The sequence below is a fragment of the Lissotriton helveticus genome, chromosome 12 (assembly GCF_964261635.1).
Source record: "Lissotriton helveticus chromosome 12, aLisHel1.1, whole genome shotgun sequence".
NCBI classification, from domain to species: Eukaryota; Metazoa; Chordata; class Amphibia; order Caudata; family Salamandridae; genus Lissotriton; species Lissotriton helveticus.
Window position 1 is genome coordinate 837177763 of NC_136073.1, and position 26897 is coordinate 837204659.

Here is a 26897-nt window from a genome sequence, read left to right on the forward strand (position 1 = left end):
ACATGAAAATGGCAGCTTTGGCTGCCATTCACATCAGTAATCGTTTTCACTACAAACAACAGGAAGTGCAAGGAGGGAACAGACTTCCCTTGGCAGTTTTCCATTGTCAGAAAATTGTATCACCTACCTCACCTAACCCCTCCCCCACCCTGTTTCCTACCTTGTTAGCACCATGCATTGAGCTTCATGAGCCCTTGCCCAAGCCTGCTGAACCATGGAGCTCCCACAGGGCCCTTGTCCCCATGCTGCAGATGCTCAGCCTTTTCCTTGCCTCGTCCTGACACAATATAGAGTACTTATAAGTTTCAAAGTCACACGCTGTCCAACGTTTGACGGGTGGCACCCTGTGGCTGATTAGCAGCCTAGTTGTTCGTGTGGTTGATCTTTCCTCAGCAAGGTCAGGAAACTATGACTGGCTCTGAGATGAAGACCCTGACTTTGCCCAAATCCATGGAATGATTTCCCTTCTTCAGCACCAATTTACTTTTGAAAACCTTCCACAGCTATGGAAGAGTGAAGTCTGGAAGACCTTAAACCATTGGGTTTGTCAATTGCTCTTGACGTCATTATGTCTGATCGTTTAAGAGTCGGCATGCACTACATTCTCCGAATGCTACTTGCTTTATGTCACTGCCATCCATGGGTTTTAATTGAGGATAGGAAGCAACGCTGCCATCATGATTACTTACTGGTGGTGCTGGGTACAGGGCTCGGTTCATGGTAACCTGGAAAGAAGGAAACATGAAGTGTTAGCGACCCAGAGCCAAGAGCAGCCAAATTCACTAACATAGATGGGAGGACAGCCAGCTGATGGCTCCTCAAAATGTGAAACAGACTCCTCACCATCGACGTAGAGGCTGTTCCTGTCCAGGCTGTATGGCCCCAGTGTGCTGACTCCCTGGGTCTGGTTGCTCAGCTCGTGGTACATCAACACTTTGTCAAACTTTGGAGAAGCTGAGTCATTCTTGTAGGTGCAGGTCAGGCTGACCTCCGTGCTGTCTGCACTGTTTACTGAGCTGTAGGAAAGAGCAGGTGAATTAATAGTTTGTGTCCCTTACATGAACCTTATCACAGATGCATTGGAATTCCATTGTGGAAACAAATCACAAATTCAGATGTTATTTAAAAAAAAATCACAATTCTTGTGTTTTGAAAATGCGGAGACCGTGGCCCATGACCACACACTTTTACGACAAAATGACATATTGGGGGGAATCAGGAGAACACATGACAAGTCAATAATCCTGGATCAGCCTACAAGGTGAACGAGTAGACATTTGGAAAGCAGTAACTTGTATTCTCCACGAACGGATTCCCAAGATATCATAGAGGTTTGAGAAGTTCTTGGGCGCAACTGAGTCATAATGGGGAGAAATATACCCTTTGTCAAGGACATGGCATTGTGCTGTCCCTTTCCCATCAGCAGGTGGATGCAAGATGCTTGCTTGACTTTTAAGGGCAACACTCTTGCTTTATGACCGTCAAAATTCATATAGACCAGCTGGTGATAATATGAGATGACCCTGCACAAGCAAAGCCACCTTCGCAAATGTTGCTGGTCAGAATGTGTTGGGTCTGGATTGTAACGCTTTGCTAATTACATTGATTACCCATCTCCTGTCCTCGGAATTAGATGCCTAAATTTGTTCTGCTATAATGGAACAGAAATAGACTTGTCGTCTACAGGTAGTTGGCCCACATTTGATCAAGAATAGGACCAGAAAAATCAGGTCTGGTAGACGGCAGCTAGGATGATATGAAGGAGGAGGATGACTGGAAATAAGCAGCAATTTGAACAAGATATAGGCCTACCTGAAAGAAAGGACTCTGCAGCCAATATAGGCCGGCCCCGAGGTGCTGTTCTTCAGGAGTGGGTCAAGCTAGAAAGAGACACAAATGTAATTAACCAAAGTAAAACATACAACTTCGAAACAGCGAGTGGTTAATGAGTGGATCTTAAGAGTGGCTTACATTGGAGATCAGGGATTGCTGTGTGTTGTTGAACTTTGCGGATGCTGGGTCTGCCAAGTCAGAGGTGAATTTGAGGCTGGCTAGGCTGAAGACCAGGGTGAAGTGGGCTTCTGATGGAACTGCAGGTGGTCCTGTTGTGGTTACCGGCACTGGGGCTGCAGCTGAGAGAAAAGGAAGATAAGGTTACATGGCCATAGGAGAAGCCTGCACTGCTTTGGGTCAGCAGTGGTAACTATAAATCTCGACAATTTTTGTACCGACCTAATGGCCTTTGGTCTTTACCCTATGACCCTGTAACCTTCAGAAATGTGTTAAAATCTTCCCCTTTAAAAGTCTCCCCTATGGGGCCCCTTATAAGAAACTCTCATCATCCACCCATGATGTCCTAACATGTCTACTGAGGGCCAAGTGATTGAAGGTCAAGTCCTCTCACAGCCTGAGGTACAAATGACAAAATCATGTACTCACTGGAGATGCTGGGCACTGGGTTTGCTTCATGATAACCTGAAAAAGAAAAACAAGGTATTTAGGGAACTTGAGGACCTGAAAAAGAAACACAATAAGACGTAGAAGTTGAAAACAAGGTCTGTGCTCCTCGGGGTGGGCAATATACTACTCACCGTCAACGTAGAGGCTGTTATTGTCCAGGCTGTATGGTCCCAGCGTGCTGACACCCTGGGTCTGGTCACTGAGCTCGTGGTACAACCCCACTCGATCAAACTTTGGTGCAGTGGAGTCATTCCTGTAGGTGCAGGTCATGTTGACTGCGGTGTTCTCTGCACCGGCTGCAGAGCTACAGGAAATAGTGGATCAAATTAACACTGCTCAATTTGTAATACCACACAAACGCCCAAATCAACGATTCAGAGAGAGCAACGGAGGCTCATAAGCTGTATTGGAAGTATCTACTAGGAACCAAGCAAGATATCAATAATTCATTTTTTTTTAAACTAGAAAATGCTTTGCATTTCTAAAAATGTGACGCATTCCACCCCTCCCAAAGTGCCCCTTGAAGGCACCAACCTATAAAAGTGAAATCTGAAGATCACATGACAGGTCAGTCTTCCTATTACGTGGGCTACATTAGAGGAATGGGTTTATTTCAGGATGGACTAGAAAAGCAGAGTCCTGTCTTTTGCTCAGAGGAGATTCTCAGCTTTTCATAGTAAATTTTGAATATGTTCTAATTCAGTGTGAATATTTTCCTAGAGTTTAATCACTCATGCTGGTTCAGTGAGTTTTCAATCTCATAGTGGGAAACAGTGCCTCTAAGAAGGACTATGACATCATGTAGTCATCGGCACACATTCTGAAATAGTTGAGGCAAATATAAGAGGCCTGCTTTAGCTTTCGGGGACAACATTATTTAATTGCCAAGAAGATTTACTAAACCGGACAATGATAACACGTGACCACCCAGCATCCACCATGTCCCCAATCGGAGAAGATGCTGCCCAGTTAGTCGAGGGTCCCAACTGTGCATGCCTTGTCTGTGACATTGATGCCCTAGTGCCCGATGTCCACAAAAGTCCTTGGATTATGTTAAAAAGAGCGGATATACAGACTAAAGCTGAATGAGGTTAATCTGAACTGGAATAGTACTCAACACACTTTTGTGGGCGATGGTAGAAGGGGCCAGGCAACTTTCAAGAGGAGTTAGTCAGGAGGCAAAACAGCAGCTCCAAAAGAATCTTAGGCCTACCTGAAGGAAACCACTCTGCAGGAGCTGTAGGCTGGGCCCAAGGTGCTGTTCTTCAGGAGTGGGTCAAGCTAAAGAGACAAAAATGTAATTAACCAAAGTAAAATGTGCATCTTCAAACCAGTGGGTGGTTAATGAGTGGATCTTAACAGACACTTACAAGAGAGGTCAGCGATAGTTGTGTCTCGTTGAACTTGGAGGAAGTTGGATCTGCCAAATCAGAGGTGAATTTGAGGCTGGCAAGGGTGAAGATTAGGGGGAAGTGGCCTTCTGAGGGAACCAGAGGTAGTGCTGTTGTTGTTACTGGTATCGTGGCTGAGGCTGAAAGGAGAGGAACCACAGGTCACAAGGGACTAACAGAAGCGACAGATGTTCCACTATGGCTTACACTTTTTGCTTGTGAAAAGTATCAGCACCCACTTCCATTGGGAGTTCGGTAGACAGGAAGTGGATTCAGAGTCTATCATTACCATTTGCACATCCACTCTCATTTCAGGTGGCATTCGCGAGTCAGCAGTAGTAACTACAGATCTCAAAAACTTTTAGTCCCAGACTAGGTGGCCCAATTCTTTACCCTATGATGCTGGAAACATAAAACATTTATTGAATTCCAAAATAGTTGCCCAAACGGACACCCCTTGTACGCAGCTCTCATTATGCACTCATGGTGTTCCAACATGTCTACTGAGGGCCAAATGATTGAAGGTAAACTCCCCTTACAGCCTGAGGCACCAATAAGAAAACCCTGTACTCACTGGTGGTGCTGGGCACTGGACTTGCTTCATGATAACCTGAAAAGGAAGAACAAGGTATTTAGGGACCTTAAGAAGCTGATAAAGAAATGCAATAAGGTGTACAAGTGGAGAACAAGGTCTGTGCTCCTCGGGGTTGGTAATATACTACTCACCATCAACATAGAGGCTGTTCTTGTCCAGGCTGTATGGTCCCAGCGTGCTGACACCCTGGGTCTGGTCACTGAGCTCAAGGTACATCACCACTCGATCAAACTTTGGTGCAGTGGAGTCATTCCTGAAGGTGCAGGTCATGTTGACTGCGGTGTTCTCTGCACCGGCTGCAGAGCTACAGGAAAAAGTGGATCAAATTAACTCTGCTCAATTTCTAATAGCACAAACTCCCAATTAAGTAATTCTGAGAGAGCTACCGATGCTCATAAGCTGTATTGGAAATAACCACTAGTTGACAAGCAAGATATCAGAAGTTCATTAAAAAAAAACAGAAAATTGTTTGCATTTCTATAAATGTGACACATTGCACCCCTTCCAATGAGCCCCAAGGGGTTGTTTGTCAGATTCACGCAGGTGTTAATGACGCCTGCCTTAATAACGCAGTCCGAACAACAAAAGCGACTTTACAATGCATTCCGTTTCAACGCAAGTTGTTACAACGACTTGTCTTTGGGAAATCGCTGGAGTTGGAATAGTATAATTTACTATTCCGCATCCAGTCTGTGCATTAGTAGGGAAAGGGTTGGACTTCGAATCCAACATCAATCCAACAACGCTTTTCTTAATGCAAGTCATTCTAACGATTTGCGTGATAAAGGAATGCGTTGTAAAGACGCATCCATGGTTCGGCCCGCGCTGTAAAGGCACAGCGGGGTTCGAGCTGTGGAATAGAGGATGTTTCCCACTTGAAGACACCAACCTATAAAAGTGAAATCTGAAGATCACATGACAGGTCAGTCTTCCTCTTAAGTGGGCTACATTAGAGGAATGGGGTTATTTCAGGATGGACTAGAAAAGCAGAGTCCTGTCTTTTGCTCAGAGGAGATTCTCAGCTTTTCATAGTGAATTTTGAATATGTTCTAATTCAGTGTGAATATTTTCCTAGAGTTTAATCACTCATGCTGGTTCAGTGAGTTTTCAATCTCAAAGTGGGAAACAGTGCCTCTAAGAAGGACTATGACATCATGTAGTCATCTGCACACATTCTGAAATAGTTGAGGCAAATATAAGAGGCCTGCTTTAGCTTTCGGGGACAACATTATTTAATTGCCAAGAAGATTTACAAAACCGGACAATGATAACACGTGACCACCCAGCATCCATCATGTCCCCAATCGGAGAAGATGCGGCCCAGTTAGTCGAGGGTCCCAACTGTGCATGCCTTGTCTGTGACATTGATGCCCTAGTGCCCGATGTCCACAAAAGTTCTTGGATTATGTGAAAAAGAGCGGATATACAGACTAAAGCTGAATGAGGTTAATATGAACTGGAATAGAACTCAACATACTATTGTGGGGGATGGTAGAAGGGGCCAGGTAACTTTCAAGAGGAGTTAGTCAGGAGGCAAAACAGCAGCTCCAAAAGAATCTTAGGCCTACCTGAAGGAAACCACTCTGCAGGAGCTGTAGGCTGGGCCCAAGGTGCTGTTCTTCAGGAGTGGGTCAAGCTAAAGAGACAAAAATGTAATTAACCAAAGTAAAATGCGCATCTTCAAACCAGTGGGTGGTTAATGAGTGGATCTTAACAGACACTTACAAGAGAGGTCAGCGATAGTTGTGTCTCGTTGAACTTGGAGGAAGTTGGATCTGCCAAATCAGAGGTGAATTTGAGGCTGGCAAGGGTGAAGATTAGGGGGAAGTGGCCTTCTGAGGGAACCAGAGGTAGTGCTGTTGTTGTTACTGGCATCGTGGCTGCGGCTGAAAGAAGAGGAAACACAGGTCACAAGGGACTAACAGAAGCGACAGACGTTCTACTATGGCTTACACTTTTCGCTTGTGAAAAGTATCAGCACCCACTTCCATTGGGAGTTCGGTAGACAGGAAGTGGATTCAGAGTCTATCACTACCATTTGCACATCCACTCTCATTTCAGGTGGCATTCGCGAGTCAGCAGTAGTAACTACAGATCTCAAAAACTTTTAGTCCCAGACTAGGTGGCCCAATTCTTTACCCTATGATGCTGGAAACATAAAACATTTATTGAATTCTAAAAAAGTTGCCCAAATGGACACCCCTTGTACGCAGCTCTCGTTATGCACTCATGGTGTTCTAACATGTCTACTGAGGGCCAAATGATTGAAGGTCAACTCCCCTTACAGCCTGAGGCACCAATAAGAAAACCCTGTACTCACTGGTGGTGCTGGGCACTGGACTTGCTTCATGATAACCTGAAAAGGAAGAACAAGGTACTTAGGGACCTTAAGGAGCTGATAAAGAAATGCAATAAGGTGTACAAGTGGAGAACAAGGTCTGTGCTCCTCGGGGTTGGTAATATACTACTCACCGTCAACATAGAGGCTGTTCTTGTCCAGGCTGTATGGCCCCAGTGTGCTGACACCCTGGGTCTGGTCACTGAGCTCATGGTACATCACCACTCGATCAAACTTTGGTGCAGTGGAGTCATTCCTGAAGGTGCAGGTCATGTTGACTGCGGTGTTCTCTGCATCGGCTGCAGAGCTACAGGAAAAAGTGGATCAAATTAACTCTGCTCAATTTCTAATAGAACAAACTCCCAAGTAAGTAATTCTGAGAGAGCTACCGATGCTCATAAGCTGTATTGGAAATAACCACTAGTTGCCAAGCAAGATATCAGAAGTTCATTAAAAAAAAAAAGAAAATTGTTTGCATTTCTATAAATGTGACACATTGCACCCCTTCCAATGAGCCCCAAGGGGTTGTTTGTCAGATCCACGCAGGTGTTAATGACACATGCCTTAATAACGCAGTCCGAACAACAAAAGCGACTTTACAATGCATTCCGTTTCAACGCAAGTTGTTACAACGACTTGCCTTTGGGAAATCGCTGGAGTTGGAATAGTATAATTTACTATTCCGCATCCAGTCTGTGCATTAGTAGGGAAAGGGTTGGACTTCGAATCCAACATCAATCCAACAACGCTTTTCTTAATGCAAGTCATTCTACCGATTTGCGTGATAAAGGAATGCGTTGTAAAGACGCATCCATGGTTCGGCCCGCGCTGTAAAGGCACAGCGGGGTTCGAGCTGTGGAATAGAGGATGTTTCCCACTTGACGACACCAACCTATAAAAGTGAAATCTGAAGATCACATGACAGGTCAGTCTTCCTCTTAAGTGGGCTACATTAGAGGAATGGGGTTATTTCAGGATGGACTAGAAAAGCAGAGTCCTGTCTTTTGCTCAGAGGAGATTCTCAGATTTTCATAGTTAATTTTGAATATGTTCTAATTCAGTGTGAATATTTTCCTAGAGTTTAATCATTCATGCTGGTTCAGTGAGTTTTCAATCTCATAGTGGGAAACAGTGCCTCTAATAAGGACTATGACATCATGTAGTCATCTGCACACATTCTGAAATAGTTGAGGCAAATATAAGAGGCCAGTTTAGCTTTCGGGGACAACATTATTTAATTGCCAAGAAGATTTACAAAACCGGACAATGATAACACGTGAACACCCATCATCCACCATGTCCCCAATCGGAGAAGATGCTGCCCAGTTAGTCGAGGATCCCAACTGTGCATGCCTTGTCTGTGACATTGATGCCCTAGTGCCTGATGTCCACAAAAGTCCTTGGATTATGTAAGAAAGAGCGGATATACAGACTAAAGCTGAATGAAGTTAATCTGAACTGGAATAGTACTCAACATAATATTGTGGTGGATGGTAGAAGGGGCCAGGCATCTTTCAAGAGGAGTTAGTCAGGAGGCAAAACAGCAGCTCCAAAAGAATCTTAGGCCTACCTGAAGGAAACCACTCTGCAGGAGCTGTAGGCTGGGCCCAAGGTGCTGTTCTTCAGGAGTGGGTCAAGCTAAAGAGACAAAAATGTAATTAACCAAAGTAAAATGTGCATCTTCAAACCAGTGGGTGGTTAATGAGTGGATCTTAACAGACACTTACAAGAGAGGTCAGCGATAGTTGTGTCTCGTTGAACTTGGAGGAAGTTGGATCTGCCAAATCAGAGGTGAATTTGAGGCTGGCAAGGGTGAAGATTAGGGGGAAGTGGCCTTCTGAGGGAACCAGAGGTAGTGCTGTTGTTGTTACTGGCATCGTGGCTGCGACTGAAAGGAGAGGAACCACAGGTCACAAGGGACTAACAGAAGCGACAGACGTTCCACTGTGGCTTACACTTTTTGCTTGTGAAAAGTATCAGCACCCACTTCCATTGGGAGTTCGGTAGACAGGAAGTGGATTCAGAGTCTATCATTACCATTTGCACATCCACTCTCATTTCAGGTGGCATTCGCGAGTCAGCAGTAGTAACTACAGATCTCAAAAACTTTTAGTCCCAGACTAGGTGGCCCAATTCTTTACCCTATGATGCTGGAAACATAAAACATTTATTGAATTCTAAAAAAGTTGCCTAAATGGACACCCCTTGTACGCAGCTCTTGTTATGCACTCATGTGTTCTAACATGTCTACTGAGGGCCAAATGATTGAAGGTCAACTCCCCTTACAGCCTGAGGCACCAATAAGAAAACCCTCTACTCACTGGTGGTGCTCGGCACTGGACTTGCTTCATGATAACCTGAAAAGAAAGAACAAGGTATTTAGGGACCTTAAGGAGCTGATAAAGAAACGCAATAAGATGTACAAGTGGAGAACAAGATCTGTGCTCCTCGGGGTTGGTAATATAGTACTCACCGTCAACATAGAGGCTGTTCTTGTCCAGGCTGTATGGTCCCAGCGTGCTGACACCCTGGGTCTGGTCACTGAGCTCATGGTACATCACCACTCGATCAAACTTTGGTGAAGTGGAGTCATTCCTGAAGGTGCAGGTCATGTTGACTGCGGTGTTGTCTGCACCGGCTGCAGAGCTACAGGAAAAAGTGGATCAAATTAACTCTGCTCAATTTCTAATAGCACAAACTCCTAATTAAGTAAATCTGAGAGAGCTACCGATGCTCATAAGCTGTATTGGAAATAACCACCAGTTGCCAAGCAAGATATCAGAAGTTCATTAAAAAAAAACAGAAAATTGTTTGCATTTCTATAAATGTGACACATTGCACCCCTTCCAATGAGCCCCAAGGGGTTGTTTGTCAGATCCACACAGGTGTTAATGACACCTGCCTTAATAACGCAGTCCGAACAACAAAAGCGACTTTACAATGCATTCCGTTTGAACGCAAGTTGTTACAACGACTTGCCTTTGAAAAATCGCTGGAGTTGGAATAGTATAATTTACTATTCCGCATCTAGTCTGTGCATTAGTAGGGAAAGGGTTGGACTTCCGTTCCATCATCGATCCAACAACGCTTTTCTTAATACAAGTCATTCTAATGATTTGCATGATAAAGGAATGCGTTGTAAAGACGCATCCATGGTTCGGCCCGTGCTGTTAAGGCACAGCGGGGTTCGAGCTGTGGAATAAAGCTGTTTCCCACTTGAAGGCACCAACCTATAAAAGTGAAATCTGAAGATCACATGACAGGTCAGTCTTCCTCTTAAGTGGGCTACATTAGAGGAATGGGGTTATTTCAGGATGGATTAGAAAAGCAGAGTCCTGTCTTTTACTCAGAGGAGATTCTCAGCTTTTCATCGTGAATTTTGAATATGTTTTAATTCAGTGTGAATATTTTCCTAGAGTTTAATCATTCATGCTGGCTCAATGAGTTTTCAATCTCAATAGTGGGAAACAGTGCCTCTAAGAAGGACTATGACATCATGTAGTCATCTGCACACATTCTGAAATAGTTGAGGCAAATATAAGAGGCCTGCTTTAGTTTTCGGGGCCAATATTATTTTATTACCAAGAAGGTTTACAAAACCAGCAAATGATAACACGTAACCACCCAGCATCCACCATGTCCCCAATCGGAGAAGATGCTGCCCAGTTAGTCGAGGATCCTGACTGTGCATGCCTTGTCTGTGACATTGATGCCCTAGTGCCTGATGTCCACATATGTCCCTGGATTATGTGAAAGAGAGCGGATTTACAGACTATAATGGAATGCGGTTCATCTGAACTGGAATAGGACTCATCACTATATCATGGGGGATGGTAGAAGGGGCCAGAGGGACCTTCAAGAGGAGTTAGTCAGGAGGCAAAACAGCAGCTCCAAAAGAATCTTAGGCCTACCTGAAGGAAACCACTCTGCAGGAGCTGTAGGCCGGGCCCAAGGTGCTGTTCTTCAGGAGTGGGTCAAGCTGAAGAGACAAAAATATAATTAACTAAAGTAAAATTTGCATCTTCAAACCAGTGGGTGGTTAATAAGTGGATCTTAACAGACACTTACAAGAGAGGTCAGGGATAGTTGCGTCTCGTTGAACTTGGAGGAAGTTGGATCTGCCAAATCAGAGGTGAATTTGAGGCTGGCAAGGGTGAAGATTAGGGGGAAGTGGCCTTCTGAGGGAACCAGAGGTAGTGCTGTTGTTGTGACTGGCATCGGGGCTGCGGCTGAAAGAAGAAGAAACACAGGTCACAAGGGACTAACAGAAGCGACAGTCGTTCCAGTATGGCTTACACTTTCTTTGTACCCAACTAGTGAAAACTATCAGAACCTATAACCATCTGGAGTTTGGTAAACAAGAAATGGATTCAGACTCCATCACTACCGGTTGCATATCCATTCTCATTTTAGGTGGCCTCCACGAGTCAGCAGCAGTCACTACAGATCTCAATAATTTCTAGTTCCAGACTAGGTGGCCCTATTTATTACCCTATGATGCGGTAAACGTAAGACATTTATTGAACAAGAGCAGAACCAAGAGTTGGAGCAAAATGCAAGTGTCTCTCACAGGGTTAAACAAGATGGAGATGCCATTTGACCTGTCGACGGGAAATTGTCCCATGCCCAATTTTTTTACATGGGACTTTTCGCACACAAAAAGTTGGCGGGACAGTCCTTCCTGCAAAACGTTGCTTATGGTGTTTTTGTCACTTAAAAACCTGTATTTACCAGATGCTATGCACACTTTTCAAAACATGGATACGGTGTGAAATTCATTAAGTTTACAAGCTTTTAGAAAAAGCTTAGCAAACTTTTCAGAAGCAAAGACCTACGAATTTGCATGCCACTGATTTAAAAAAAAAAAAAGATAAACAGAGTCAATACGTTGTTTAAACATTGTACTAATTTTGATCATGTGTCTACTGTTTGGGCACCAGACCCGAAAAGTCGACTGAAAGATGGAAATCTAACATCAGTGGAAAGTTGGTTACATAATGATGTCACTATCTTCCTAGGCCACTTTATTCATACTAACATAATGTCAGGAATTAGGACTAAAGTTCTACCCAATCAGACCTAAAATATTAGCATGCCAGTTACCAGAATTAAAACTTACTGGAGGTTTTGGTTACTGTTGCAGGTGCTTCGTTATAGCCTGGAAACAAAACAAATAAAAACATTTTAATATTGGAAACCCAAAAGATTTAGAGGAGGAGAGATCAAAGTACATATACATTTTCATTAGCAAACAAAACTAACATGGCGGCCGAATGCCATGGGTGAAGTCCAGGATACCCTAGTACAGAACTTTGACTAATGGTAGTGCGACTGGTAGAAAAGTGGATCAGTATTAAAAGACACCAGTTAACTAGTCCTAAACTTCAGATCATTATTCAAGTACCCAAAATAATATTTTAAAATCATTGGATCACATTTCCAAACTTCTGATTAGTGTCTCTGTAATAGACCGGTACCCCAGACTCCAGAATATTAGATTGGTACTCAAGAACCCATAAAAGTCCTCAAGAACCCACAAGGGATTTCCTAAAATTCGGTTGAAGTGTCCTATGAGAGATATATGTACTAGGACCACAGCTTAGTGTTTTGAAAGATCAGATCAGAGTTTGGGTGACTGGTATACACCTTGGGATCAGTGTTCCAGAACCTTGGAAAAATTACTCTTAACCCTGGATCAATAGTCTAGGGCTCAAGATAAGTGCCCACAAATTAGTGACTTAAAGAAACATTTTAAAATGGTTACTCTCAAAAATTAGAATTTCAAACCTGTTAGGGCAAGGTTTACCCACAACTAAAATGCCCGTCTTGGAAAAAATGACTAGTTTTGCAATATTCTGTTGGGAACGTCAGAACTATTAACAGACCCCATGATTGCCTTTCAACTTTTAAAAATCTCTAGCCCGTATAAAAGACCTCATTTAGAAAAAGGCCCTCTGTTTTTGACTCTCTACCAACTCACACAGACAAAAATGCCTACCGTTTATGAAGAGGCTGCTGCTGTCCAAAGGAAAGTTTCCCAGCATTGTAATGTTGTTGGTGTTCTGACTGAACTCTCTGTAGATGACAGCTCGGTCAAACTTTTGGCCCACAGCGTCATTTTTGTAGGAGCAGACAGTATCCACATGGACGGAATTGTCTGTGTTTCCAGGCCTGAAAATAAAGCAAATTAAAACATGGTGAGATTTGGTTAAAGTCTGCTGAGGAGTCGCATGACGACGAGCTATGATGGTGATTGCTTTGTGGCTTTCCACACCCGATGAAAATATCTGGAGCCATGGACATGCTAAACCACCTTCAGAAAAAGCTAGATAGAGAGAACATTGTAGGAAATGAAGTAAAATGTTGAGGTAACATGGAAAAAGAAAGGAAGTTGAGCAGGTGTGTCAAATATAAGTGGGACCTTTTTTCAAGGGAACTTTAGAACATATCCATGTGAAGATTAGAGAGGATGTCTACACAGGCCACTGTTCAATTTAAGGGATAATGGTACTCCATTTTCTGATTTAAAGCGTGCAGGAGGAAAGTGATTGCAAGCTTTTGCGGAAGCGTTAGATAGATAAGCGATGGCTTGTGTTTCCTCTTATGACTTACAAGAAGATCAGCTCTTTGCAGCTACTGAACGACGCCCCAATGCTGCTACTTCTGAAAATAGACTCCACCTAGAAATAATGAAGACAATGCTGTCATTTAAATTTTGGCACATAATCTGTATTTTAAACACGAATGCAGAGTCATGTTTTTTGTTTCGACTTAATTAACTCCCTCTGGCCTCGGCCTGCTTGAACAAATGGTTTGTCACAGAGAGATGGATTAGTCTCAGTGTAGGTTACGTTGCAAAAAAGATACATTGCCCACACAGAATCCTCCTCATGGAGTTGATGGAACTAGAAAGTTTGTTGGTACCACATGGGGAAAGAAAAAAGGATGGCACAAGTATACTTGGAGGAACCTGAAATAGAGAAGGCTGGTGTTGAAATGCCTTAAATAGGTTCCAGCCCGAAAGTTAGAGAAAATGTTTATGAAAAGCAGGAATAACATCTCGCTTGCCTTAGAAAGCAAATTGACCACACACTATTACTGCCACCCACGACAAGTGTCTATTATATCCACTTGTCTTTCAATATAGAATCATATTGTTTTACTTTCTAAGTCAAAGCACAGCCTACTATGCTATATGCACCTATACAAAGAGTGCCCCTTTTCAACTCTACCATCTAACTTCAATGTCTACATTATGAGCTGTACAACAACTGCATTACACTCTGAGTGATATTCAGGCTACTTTAGCAATGTATTTTGCTGAAGATGCAATCACAATAAGTCTTGTACCTGAGTCATTGTTGTCCAAACCTATGTGTTCATCTTAAACAACTGACAGTGGCAAATGGTTGTACACAACAACAGATCCATCATTATCACTGAAATGTATATAGCGAACAAATACCATGGGTCATTAGAAGTGTTGTATGAGCATGGCACCGAACTACCCCTTCAGAAGTATACACAATCAGCACTGGTTGTACAAACCAAAGAATCCATCTTGGGCAACTGGCACTGGGACATGGTTGTACGAAGCAATTAATCCATCGTAGGCTAATAGCACTGAGACATGGTTGTACAAACAAAAAAATCCATCTACGACATGGTGGTACAAAGCAATGCAACCATCATAGACAATCAGCACTGCAACATAATTGTGCAAACCAATTGAGCAATCTTGTATAATTCCACTGAAACTTGGTTGTCTGCCTAAACCAATAAATCCGTCTTAGATGATAAGCTCTGGGTATGGTTTACAAATCCACCTTTAACAATCAGTGTTAGGATTTGATTGTACAAAGCAACGAATGCATTTTAGACAATTGGCACAGGTAAATAGTTGTACAAACCAATGTATCTGTTGTCTGCAATAAACACTGGGATGTGGTTGTACAAAGCAATGCATTCATCAGAGACAATGAGCACTAGGACGTACCCATTTTTTGTGGGGGAGTTTTTGTTTACGCGAACTAGACCCGAAGGTACCAGAGCGCTTTGCATGAGCACCAGTTGCGTTACAGACATACACATTCATTTTTTGCTAGGTACAGGGAGATTAAGTGATTTGCCCCGAATCACAGGATGTTGAGAGTCTCTACCGAGACTCGAACCTGGTTCCCCAGCTTTGAATTTGACCGCCCTAGCCATTAGGCCACATTCTCTCACCATGCAACCCAATTGATCCTTCTTAGACAGGGGACAGGGACAAATTGTTGCACGTGTTGAAATGTATGCCGGGAGAGTTCTGAAGAAGAGGTAATTCACTCAACAACTTAATCGTTCATAATTTTATTCATTTTTTTGTTGTGGTGTGTGCTCCAAAAAAGAGCGCTGGTGCTGGCAGCACATCAATACTCCTCAGCCCTAAAGTTGAGACATAGGTTTCAAGGAGGCATACATGATCACTCATTTATCTAACCAATGATCCTAGAAAGGCTCTAGATAAGTCAAAAGTTGAAAAGGCAACTATATACACTTCCCATTCTCAGCACGGTTCATCGAGATTTAAATTGTTTGTCATTTCTAATGTACCGCACAGCAGATCATTCCTGCCTCCTATAGTCAGCATCAAGATCAGCAGACGAGTGGACTCATGTAGTTGGAAAAGAACTCCAGGAGATCTCTCTTAGTGTGTAAATGCACACCAACTTTCTTACTGGTTAGAGATGAGAGGTGTAGTTACAGGCTTAAGCAACAGTAACATCTACTTTGGGTGTTAGTTTTATATAATCAGAAAACCAGGGCCAGACAGGCCGAATGGGCAGTGGGCGTTTCCCCGGGAGACTGGAAGGATGGGGGGCAGTTTTGTTACTGGGGTCTGGTTTTGTGGTGCTGCTGTAATGTCAGCCAGCCCCCAATAATAAAAGAAGTAAGCAAGGGATTCCAGCCTCCCGGGGCCAGGCAGCGCTTCCCCGGGGACTGGCCAGAGAACATTCCCAGGGCTGCTTTGGGTTCCCAGTCCAGCCCTGAGAATAACTATTCATTCCTCTAAGTAAATCTCGATTTTATTGATGCTAGGGTAAGTCTAATGAGGTAAATAAATGGACTGTATGTGAAAAGTACTTCAGTATTTCCATCACAGTCCTGCTAATGCTTTCAAATACCCTTTCCAGACCTACTGTGGATTATCCCCCAATGGATAGTATAAAAAGAAAAAGTTTTTACATGGCTCACTTTCTGAAACAGAACAAGTGGCATATGTGCTTTGGGTCTTAGTGCAACACACTGCTGCTAAGATACTTAAATCTGCACAGACCCTTTTGATGAAAAAACCCTCCCTCATTCATACAGTGGAATATTCACCCGATTTATTTTGATTTGTGGCACTTACCTCAGAAAGTATGATCGATGACATGACACGGTATTTTAAAGAGTCGTGGTTGGTAAAGTCACTGCTGTAGCTATTGTTCACTATTGTGAAGTTGACGGTGAAGTCCAACATTGCGGAGACTGATGTGGTGGCTTCAGAGACGTGGGATGTAATGCTTGTGTTTGCCCATGGAGTTGTGCTTTCATTGATGGTAGCAGTGATGATACTGGGTGCTGTTACTATAGTTCCACCTGTGGTGGTGTTGCCAGGACCTCCTGAAGATGTGGTTATCAGAGTACTCCCCATTGTATTGGCAGCAGTGGTGACTCCTATGCCAATGGTAGCATTCCCAGTGGTGCTCTGAACTGTGGCTGTTGTGGTGCTACCTGTCATTGTTGCAGTAGGGGTGGTGCCAAATGATGATGTGGTATTCCCAGTGGTACTGGCACTTGTGGCTTTTGTGACACTCTCTGTGATAGGAGCACCAGTGGTGACACCAGCTGCACTGATTGCAGTGGTGTTTTCTGTGGTTATAGTTGTGGCTGTAGAAGTACTTCCTGTCATACCCACTGTACTGGTGAAGCCCACAGTTGTGAACGTGCTTCCAGGGGTGGTGCTACCAGTGACAGCTGGAGTTGTGTGGATGTTCCCTGAGATGGCTTCCATGGTGATTGCCACTGTTGAGGTAGAATTCTCTACTCTGGTTGAGCTCCCACTGGCCATAGTAATAGTCCCCGGGACTCCAGCGGGGGTTGCAGTAGATGTTGATGTTGTGGTGCTGGCCGCTGTGCTGCTCAAGAAGGTCACTGTCTCCTTCCCTTTAGCCATCAGATGAGAAGAAAACAGAGTTAGCCTTTCACATGATCTACCATAACAATGAATTCTGAGGAGCAATAGGAATATTACAAACAATTTCAATGTTAAAAATAAGAATGACTCATCTTTGATAGAGATCTCCAAGTACCAAAAAAAGTAGTGATCAGAAAAGAACCGCTGAGATTAGTAGCACAAGTTAATAGGGTTTCCAGGGTAGAGATGTAATACTTGCTTCATCATCAATGAAGTCAAGGGCACCAGGACGTTAGGACTATCTCTGAATACAAGCACTAGCAGTGAGTGATGGACTGGCCTCTGGGAGCAGGTAGATCTCACCACCCTTCATTGCTTTACAAGGGCCATCTTTCTGACAGGAGTCATTAGTTGTCAGGATGGACTATGTTCTAATCTTTGTAATCTTTCAAATTCCCACATATCATGAAATCTGCAACTTAGCTCACACCGGTGGGAAAAAAAGACATGTTCTATGCTAAAGAGTGCTTGCCCAAACTCCAAGGTTCAACTTATTTCTAGGAAAACGATCAGTTTGGGAACCTTTATAAAATAATTTCAGCGGGCTTTCCCTGCTCTAGAACACACATTGCATTATATTTTGTGTCATCAGAAATCAACCTTTGCATAAAAATGTTGTTTCTTCAGAAGGTGAGTGGTGGCCAGTGGTGTGATAAAGGTTGGAAGTAAAATACCTTACATGAACTGGTACAAATATTGGCCTTTTCATGGTATCTCGACTGTAAAAAGTAAAAAAAAGGCTGGAAAATACCTGTGTCAGACCAGCTACCCTAAAGAAGGTGACACGACTCTCCAACCTAGAACATTTACTGTAGGTTTATCACCCCCCCTTAACTAGCCCACAATCCATGCCTAGTGGTAAGAAAGGTACACTGATCCTTTGGGCGCCCATGATTTTCAGACCACAAAACAACAGAGAAACGAGAACACTGACAACCTATTAAGCTTTGAGGAAACCAAGCCCTTCTAGTGATCTGATAATGGTGCCCGTAGGGCTTGTATGTCAGAATATTGAAGTAAAAAATTCTACATTATTATTGATTGCAGGATATCGACTTCTACTGTATCACCATATAGTTATGGAAAGTTTTGTAAAGCACACTGACAGCTCTGGGTAATATCTGTGCTAAAACTATATTTAAAAAATATATGTATATACATTTACTATTCTATTCCTATTGCTACTATTACTATACCCCAGGGCAGCAAGGAGAAGCTGGCTACTTTAGAAGCTTAGTAATCAAACAATCAATCAATAAATCTATTTCTAACTACACATTTATGTACCTTGAACACAAATATGTTGTCAAAGTAATTATATGTGGAGCTAAGAATAGAAAATCTATATTTAACCATATATAATTTTCTTTATGGGATAATGGTAGTTGATATTCTAAAGTTAATAATATTGTAGGTCACTATTAAAAACGTGATATTCTGGTACTACATTCCCATAAAGCAATGAGCTCAGAGACACCTTCTTGAAATGTGGGTTTAACAATCGCTAATACAGGAAGAGGAGGTGACTAGGACAACGCCTTCTAGGGATGTGGTAGTGATCAGGTCCAATGTCATTAGTGAGGTGATACCTTCTTAGAAGGCAGTAGTGATCATCGCCTAAGTAGTGACTTGAGATAAGCCTTCCTGGAATGTGGCTATTTCCAGCTGCATTCCAATGATTGAGGTAACCTCTCCTCGGAAAGTAACATCTATGCTTGACAACCTTTTGACTAAAAAAATTGAAAAAGACCAGCTAGCAATGCCAACTTTGCGCTTCCATGGTGCAGAACATACCTATCAGTGCAGGTGTAGTGCTGGTGGCTCCTGCTGTGGTTGGGGTGCTGGTGGCAACGGCGGAGGTTCTACTTGTGGTTGGAGTCGTTGGTCCAGTTGTAGTGTTTCCAGCATTGGGTTGCTGAACTGGCTTTTCTGTGGCTGGTACTATAACCTCTTCCGTTGGCAAGATTCCTGTTGAGGTAATGATTTGTGTTAGTGCTCAAATGTACACCTGAGTATGCCCACAAAAGCAACTCAGCTAGCTCCAGTGTCAAGTGAAAGAATTTAGATTTGATGCAGAAGGTTGATCGCCTTAGAGAATCTTATTATTTTGCTGCCTTTATCAGGTATGTGGGTGAAACTCTTCCTTCAATAATGTATTGGAAACCATTTTCATCCACAATGCAGAGGTCCTCAAAAAGCTTCCTTTTAGGCTGTTCATTAACAGTTGAGGGATATTCTAGAAACTAGTTGGAAATTCTAATTCCACTAGTAACTAAAGGTACCTATTGAATTGGGATTCTGAGGTGTGAAGTAATACCAAACAAATACGTGCATGTGAACATGACGGAATGTTTGAATTAGGTGGAGAAATATGCGACAAACACCTATTAGTGCCGTAATCCCCATTCTAATTATCCAGAAATCCTGCATCATGGAATTGCTAAAACCAGTGGTAATCTTATTTCGGGGTGCAGAATTACTAATGATTAGTTTTTGCATAGCTCATAATGAGTTTATAAGACTTGAAAATACAGTCAGCCGACCACTCTTTCTCCGGCCTCATAATCTCTGAATAGTTAATCCTAGACTGATCTTTTAGGCTCTGACCCGCATGTTTTAATATATATATCATTAACATTTGCTCTACACATACTATACCATCCAGAGTTATCACTATTGCAAATTCTACACCATATATTGATGTAAACAGCCAGGACAACAGTTCTAGTGCAGCTCTTTTCCAACTTGTTAAACAATGCTACATTTAATTCAAATGGGAAACAGCCTTTCAAGCAAAGTTGAAATTGTTCCCTTTAAGATACAAACATCAAGCAGATTCCATTATCGCACAGTCACACACACCGCACTCTTGCACTGTCATGCTCACACATTTTAACTATGTCTCTCTCAGGTCTCAGGTGTTCTACCACAATTTGAAGTTTTAATATTGACCTGCAATAGTATTGCCTCCAGACTATCGATTTCCACAATACTGAAAATGTGTGTGTGTGTGTGTGTGTGTGTGTGTATGTGTGTGTAAGTGAAGATTTGCTATTCTTAACTCCACATCTACTTACCTGATGACATTTTATTGGCCATGGTGAATAGTTGTGAAGTTATGAATAGTAAATCTAGTCTTACTTATAACTACTTACCTTGACTATAACAGGGCAATGGAATATTTGCTGGTTGTGTTTTTTTACCTTGCAATTCTGATACGGAATCATGAAATACTCTTCCTCTCACTTGTGTTTGTGTGTTTTTTCTACCTATCCATCCATGTGTCTGTCCATAAGTCAGTCGGTCAGTCAGTCAGTCAGTCAGTCAGTCAGTCAGTCAGTCAGTCAGTCTGTCTGTCTGTCTGTCTGTCTGTCTGTCTGTCTGTCTGTCTGTCTGTCTGTCTGTCTATCTATCTATCTATCTATCTATCTATATATCTATCTATCTATCTATCTGTCTGTCTGTCTGTCTGTCTATCTATCTATCTATCTATCTATCTATCTATCTATCTATCTATCTATCTATCTATCTATCTATCTATCTATCTATCTATCTATCTATCTATCTGTCTCTCTCTCTCTCTCTCTCTCTCTCTCTCTCTCCATCCATCCAAAATCTATCTATCTATCTATCTATCTATCTATCTATCTATCTATCTATCTATCTATCTATCTATCTATCTATTGATCCATCTATCCTTCCATCTATCTATCGATCCCCACACAGATCTTCCAGAGTCACTTCGCTACTTTGCTGATCCAGTCTCATATAAGTCATAAACATAGCTGTAGAAGAGATTCTTACCAGTAGTAAGGTTAGTTGGTGGCATAGATGCACTCTTGGTAGATGCAGTGGCGGCTGCTGTTTTTGGAGCCTCAGTTGTGGCTGGTGTGGTTGCTACAGTGGTTTGATCCACCTTAGGGGGGACCACGACTGACCCATTAGATGCAGTTGTGGTGATGGCTGTGGATGTGCTGTAAATCCTTGTACCTGTTGTAGTGAGGAGACCGACAGGCCCCTGAGTTGGTTGTGATGTATGGACAGTAGAGGTCTGTGAAGCTGTAGTGACCATTTCAAGAGTACTTGATTCAGGAGCTGTAGTGTGAGAAGTGGTGGGTTTGCTGCTTGTTGTGAAGGACACTGCACCTGTGATACCTCCAGGGCTTGCTTCTTTGGAAGTTACTGCAGTGCCTGAGGTGGTCTCTTCTGCTGTGGATGGTGCACCAGTGTTGACAATAGCACTTATAGCTGTGGTGTTTGCTGCAGTGCTTGTGGCGGTCTTCACCGGTGTTGTGGGAACAGTGGTGCTTATGGTGGCTGCTCTTTCTGTGGAAGAAATGGAAGTACTTATGTTGGATTGTGCCACTGTGGAGGTTGCTGCAGTTCTTTCTGTGATGTGGAGAGTGGTGGTAGATGGTGAAGTACTTGCGGTGCTTTCTCCTGCTGCAGAGGGTATTGCAATACTAGTAGTGGTCTGTGGCACTGTGGAAGTCGCAGCCGTGTTTACAGTGGTTTCGGTTCCCATGGAAGGTATTGTAGTAGTTGTAGATGTCCATGCTGCTGTGGTTGGTGCTACTGAACTTGTCATTGTCTCTTTCGCTGTGGTCGAAGTTGCAGTATTTATAATGACACCCATGGCTGTTGTGATTGCCTCAGTGCTTGTTGTGATTGCTGCTGCAGTTGTATGTGCTGAAGAAGTTGCAGCTGTCTTTTCTGCAGTCATATGTGCGTTGGCGCTTGTCGAAGCCTCTGCAACTGCAGTTATGACTGTAGTGCTTGTGGTCGTCTCTGCTTCTGTGGTAGTTGGCACATTTTGTGCTGTGGTCCCCTCAGCTGTAGAAACTGTGGTGGAATTGGCGTTGCTGGATGCTCCTGTAGCAAATGTCACAGTACTCGAGGTGGTATATCGTGCTGTAGAAGCTGCTGCAGTGCTTGTTGTGGCCTCTGAACTTGTAGTGTGAGCTATTGTGCTAGAACTAGTCTCTGCTGCTGCAGTTGGCAAATTAGTGCTTGTGGGTAACCCTGTTCTTGCGGTTGATGATTCAGTGCTTCCGGTTGTTTCTTGAGCAGTGGTTGTTGCTGCAGTGCTTGTGTGCGACTCTGCGTGTAAGGTAGTTGCTGCAATGCTTATGGTTGTTTCTTGAGCAGTGTTTGCTGCTGCAGTGCCTGGTGGCGACCCTGGTCGTGTGGTAGATTGTGCAGTGCTAGTGGTTATCTCTTGAGCAGTGGTTGTTGCAGCAGTGCTTGTCTGTGACCCTGGTTCTGAGGTAGATGGTGAAGTGTTTCTGATGGCCTCTTGAGTGGTAGTTGTTGCTGTAGCGCTTGTGGGTGACCCTGCTAGTGGAGTGGTTAGTGCAGTTCTTGAAGTTGCCTCTTCAGCAGTGGTTGTTGCTTCATTGCTCATAGGAAACCCTGCTATTGAGGTAGATGATGCAGTGCTTTTGGTTGCCTCATGAGTGGTGGTTGTTACTTCAGTGCTTGTCGGTAATTCTACTAGAATGGTAGATAGTGATAGTGTGGGTATCACTTCAGAAGTGTATTTTGCTGACGTGCTTGTTTGTTCTCCTGCCCGTGAGGTAGATGGTGCACTGCTAGTTGTTGTCTCTTGAGCAATGGTTATTGCTACAGTGCTTGTGGGTGCCCCTGCTTGTGGGGTGGATGGTGCAGTGCTTGTGGTTGTCTCTTGAGTGATGGTTATTGTTGTTGGGCTTGTGGGTGCCACTGTACGTGAGGTAGATGGTACAGTGCTTGTGGTTGTCTCTTGAGCAGTGGTTGTTGCTGCAGTGCTTGTGGGCGACCCTGCTCTTGCGGTAGATGGAGCAGTGCTGGTGGTTGTCTCTTGAGCAGTGGATGTTGCTGCAGTGCTTGTGGGCGACCCTGCTCTTGTGGTAGATGGAGCAGTGCTGGTGGTTATCTCTTGAGCTGTGGTTGTTGCTGCAGTGCTTGTAGTCGATCCTGATTTTGCGGTAGTTGGAGTAGTGCTCGTAGTTGTGGGTGGAGCTGTGGTCCCAGCTGTGGTGCTTGTGGTGGCTCCTGTAATGGTGCCAGAGAAATATACATTGTAAACTGACATTGTTAGAAGCTTACATTGGTATTGAACAGAAATGTGTGAAGTATGCATTACTCTTGTGAGCATGGGGACTTATCCTGGAGTGGCAGCTAGAAAGATATGTATTTGAACATCCGAAGTCACTATTTGTCTAAAATTCCTGCAAAGATTTAGTGAAATTTGGCGATTTGGTCTTCAACACTTGATTTGAAAACAAAATCCTCATAAGAAGTAGGAAGGGAGAAGTGGCTGTGTAGGGGTGCTTGGATAAGAGCATGGGAAATCAGTAGAATCTCCGACTTTCCGCAAAACACTTCAGCGGATCCTCCCTAGACTCTGCAAAGCTGTTTCTACAAACCCCATAAAGCACGATTTTCTGAAACATGACAAAAGGCACTAGCAAGTACTCTGACTAGCAAATGCCTTATGTGTAGGCCTGAACTCCCAACCTTCCACTGGCTTACAATTTGTCATTGCACATTTCTCGCCCTAACCCATGCTGCAATATAATATCTTGTCAATGTAAGAGCAGGATTTGACTTTACATTACATACTAGCTAAAGGTTCTTGTAAGGATGGTAAATGTTTTGAGGGGTTAGGAGGTCAGATGTAAGACCCTTCCGCCTCTTAAACATATAATCATCTGCAGTGGCCGTAGTTGAAATACTGTTACAACACTTGACCAGAGAGAGGTCCACTGCAGACAATGATGCGCCTCGGGTCTAATAGTGGTTGCTACGGGCCTTCTGTCCTAACATTGCAATGCTTGTCTTTCTGTTTTACCCTGTTTAAATTAGAGCGTTCTACCTCCAGTGGGTGGAAGATTCTAAAAGCATTATAGCCCTTCTGACCCAGGCTACATCAGTTAAAGCCCTGCGGCTCCAGCCTATAACATAGGTAAAAGGCTTTTAATTCCTGGGCTATATTGCTATATTAAAACATAAGAAGGTTCATTACTCCCTTAAAGACAATGGAGTGCTCAGGACTTATAATAGCTGGCATAGGCCTTCTGTTCCGGCATTCCAATGTTTGTCTTTCTGTTTCTTCCTTTTTAATTTAAAAGAATTCTATCCTCAGTGCGTGGAAAGTTCTAATAGCAATAACGTTTTTTTGTCTCAGCCTAAACCATTTTTTAGAAGACGATCCTTGGTTGTAGGTCCTCACATGCAGATCGGGCCTCTAACACGGGTAAGGTTAAAATACAGGCTCAACAGGCACAATGAGCAGAAAAATACAAAGTTGACAGACAAATCCAAACTTTGAAGACTGGCACAGCAGTTTCATAATTTCGCACCAAAGGTTATAGTTATATACTACTATGACGTAGTAACAGTGGATGACTAAAGTTGTTACCCACTGTTCTCATGTCAATGCTGCTCTGTCCGGGCTCTCTTAGAGCCTTTCAGTGCATCCCTGGCTCTGATGGAAAGAAGATGACACACCATTGGCTTGGGAGGGTGTGCGATTGCACAGATGGTGGTGGGTTGGGTGTATGGAGAATGGTTATTTTTTGTATTTCGGACACGGAGTAGAAGGCATGAGATATATATATATATACACACACATACACACACAAAATTACACACACACATAGGTGTCACTCATTTCCTCACTTCAATATGACCTAACCCAAGCAGTGGCAGATTGTAGTGTCGAGTGCAGGAAACCCGATAATTAGCTCATCACAAAAGCCACGCATCAATAGCAAAATGTACTCATGCCAGGTGCCATGTAAAATCCAATTCATTCAAGCCAAATAACCATAACAGCTTACAAACACGTTTCGGCTTCCTAGTCTTACTCACAAAAGGGGATGTTTTCTCCTTGGGATTCTGAATGACATCATAGAGAACCCAAGCTTTGCTCTTATGGTCTATCTGATGTTGCTCAGGGCCCCTCAGTGAAGAAAACCCCATTATTCACAGTTACTTATCCATAATTCTATGTGTTATAGATGGGTCTCTCTGAGAACTACTGCATGAATTCCAAATTCTAAATCTGACTATCACTGCTTTTATGCAACAACAGTTAGAGACAAATGTTGTGATTTATGATGTCACCAGAACCCCTCAAGGGCAATATTGAACGTCTGTCTGTCTCTCTCTCTCTCTCTCTCTCTCTCTCTCTCTCTCTCTCTCTCTCTATATATATATATATATATATATATATATATATATATATATATATATATATATATATATATATATATATATATATATATATATATATATATAAATTAACTTATTGGAAAGTAGTCATAAATAATATAGTGATTCCCGATGCATTTACCACAGGGTAGTTATGGCCAATGTATTTGCCTGTCATGTAGTGACATCATTGACCACTCTGAGTGTACAGCCAGTCTTACCTTTGCTCGTCAGTGTTGTTCTTGTAGTTGCCGAGGTCAGTGTGGTTTGTTGAGTTGCTGTAGTGTTCACCCCCGGAAGTTGCTCTGCTGGCTTCTCAGTTATAGGAACAATAATCTCTTCTGTTACTGGACCTGTGTAAAATACATTTCACTTAGTGCTGGCACTGACTAAATCAGTGAAAAGGACACCAACATTTCCTTTGCTCATGAGTTCCAGATATAAAAATGGCGGTGACTCGTTTAGTGTTGAACTGACAAACCCTCATTAAGGAGTTATACAAGTCTTAGTGATATGTACCCCATAGTTGATCATTCCAGAGGTCGCCCTTGTGCAAGGAAAGAAATAATGCTTCTACTAAATTCTCTGTTTTATTACACTGTTACACACTATACTTTAACATGGAGTAACATGTTAATGATGCTGAATAGCAAAATGCAACAATGAGAGCATGTTTATTCGGCAAGTGATCCTGTCTTCCGCCTTTTAAAGTTTAATTAAAAAGAAGAAAAACAGAACTGATTCTTATAAAGCAAATGCAATAATGAGCATGTTTGCTCAGCGGGTGAAAGTTAATCCCGGCTTCTGTCTTTGACTGGATTATTCCAAAGAGGGTAAAATGAATGCTTTTAAGGGAAACATAGAAGTCCAGGGACTTACTATTAAAGTACCTGTTTGCTCCTCAGAAGTGCAGTTACTCCCCCATTAAATATATTACAGGAGTCCTGAGTGCAGATACTCTTCTATTCAAATAGTTTAAGTGCAGATACTCACTACCAGATAGTACCTGCCCATTTCAAACACTGAGGAAAAAAGAAGTAGAGAGGTAAAGTTGTGACAGAGCATACAGAAGAGAATGGAGACAGTGAAAGGCCAGGATCAAACATGAGGAAACGCCCTACAGTAATAAATATTGTACCTGCAGTTGCACTTGTGGTCTTTGAGTGTGTTGTGCCTGCTGCACTGCTTGTGGTTGCTTCTGGTGCTGTGAATGGTGCTGGAATGCCTGTGGTGAATCTTGCTGCTGTGGAAGACAATGCTGAGCGTGCAGTGGTCTCTGTTACTATGGTAAGTGCAGCCGTGCTTTTGGTGACCTCTAGTTCTGTGGTAAGGTTAGCTGTGATGGTTTTGGGTGCTTTGGTTGATCCCAAAGTGATTGTTGTAGTTGCTGCTACTGTGATAGTTCCTGCAGTGCGACTTGTGGTCCCTGTTGCAGTTGTAAGTGGTGAAGTGCTTGTAATAGTCTCAGCTTTTGTGGTAGGTTGTGCTTTGATTCTTGTGGTTTCTACTCCAGTAACAGAAGCAGTAGTGCGTGTGGTCATCTCTGCCCCACTTGTGATGGTTTCTGTTCCTGTAGTAGGCGGTGCAGAGCTCTTGATGGGCTGCACAACACTTGTGGTAGACTGTACTCCATTAGTAAGTGCAGCAGTTCTTCTTGTGTTCTCTAGTGCTGGGAAAGTGACTGCAGTGGTCGTGGCT

At 43.0% G+C, this 26897-nt stretch overlaps 1 protein-coding gene across 1 annotated transcript in view; it reads right to left on the reverse strand.

The window, feature by feature from the left end:
- The window catches only part of MUC16 (mucin 16, cell surface associated), a 194810-nt gene that overhangs the window by 32087 nt on the left and 135826 nt on the right, over nucleotides 1-26897 (reverse strand). Inside the window, exons 23-50 of the mRNA XM_078668928.1 lie at nucleotides 25421-25552; nucleotides 22248-23036; nucleotides 20808-22169; nucleotides 18798-18971; nucleotides 16176-16972; nucleotides 13397-13464; nucleotides 12783-12955; nucleotides 11904-11942; nucleotides 10853-11007; nucleotides 10696-10763; nucleotides 9258-9430; nucleotides 9106-9141; nucleotides 8512-8666; nucleotides 8355-8422; nucleotides 6919-7091; nucleotides 6767-6802; nucleotides 6172-6332; nucleotides 6015-6082; nucleotides 4578-4750; nucleotides 4426-4461; nucleotides 3831-3991; nucleotides 3674-3741; nucleotides 2592-2764; nucleotides 2440-2475; nucleotides 1972-2132; nucleotides 1813-1880; nucleotides 844-1016; nucleotides 690-725 (exon numbers count right to left, since the gene is read on the reverse strand). Of these exons, the coding sequence (XP_078525054.1) occupies nucleotides 690-725; nucleotides 844-1016; nucleotides 1813-1880; nucleotides 1972-2132; nucleotides 2440-2475; nucleotides 2592-2764; nucleotides 3674-3741; nucleotides 3831-3991; nucleotides 4426-4461; nucleotides 4578-4750; nucleotides 6015-6082; nucleotides 6172-6332; nucleotides 6767-6802; nucleotides 6919-7091; nucleotides 8355-8422; nucleotides 8512-8666; nucleotides 9106-9141; nucleotides 9258-9430; nucleotides 10696-10763; nucleotides 10853-11007; nucleotides 11904-11942; nucleotides 12783-12955; nucleotides 13397-13464; nucleotides 16176-16972; nucleotides 18798-18971; nucleotides 20808-22169; nucleotides 22248-23036; nucleotides 25421-25552 (5712 nt within the window). The remainder of the gene's footprint in view (nucleotides 1-689; nucleotides 726-843; nucleotides 1017-1812; nucleotides 1881-1971; nucleotides 2133-2439; nucleotides 2476-2591; nucleotides 2765-3673; nucleotides 3742-3830; nucleotides 3992-4425; nucleotides 4462-4577; nucleotides 4751-6014; nucleotides 6083-6171; nucleotides 6333-6766; nucleotides 6803-6918; nucleotides 7092-8354; nucleotides 8423-8511; nucleotides 8667-9105; nucleotides 9142-9257; nucleotides 9431-10695; nucleotides 10764-10852; nucleotides 11008-11903; nucleotides 11943-12782; nucleotides 12956-13396; nucleotides 13465-16175; nucleotides 16973-18797; nucleotides 18972-20807; nucleotides 22170-22247; nucleotides 23037-25420; nucleotides 25553-26897) is intronic.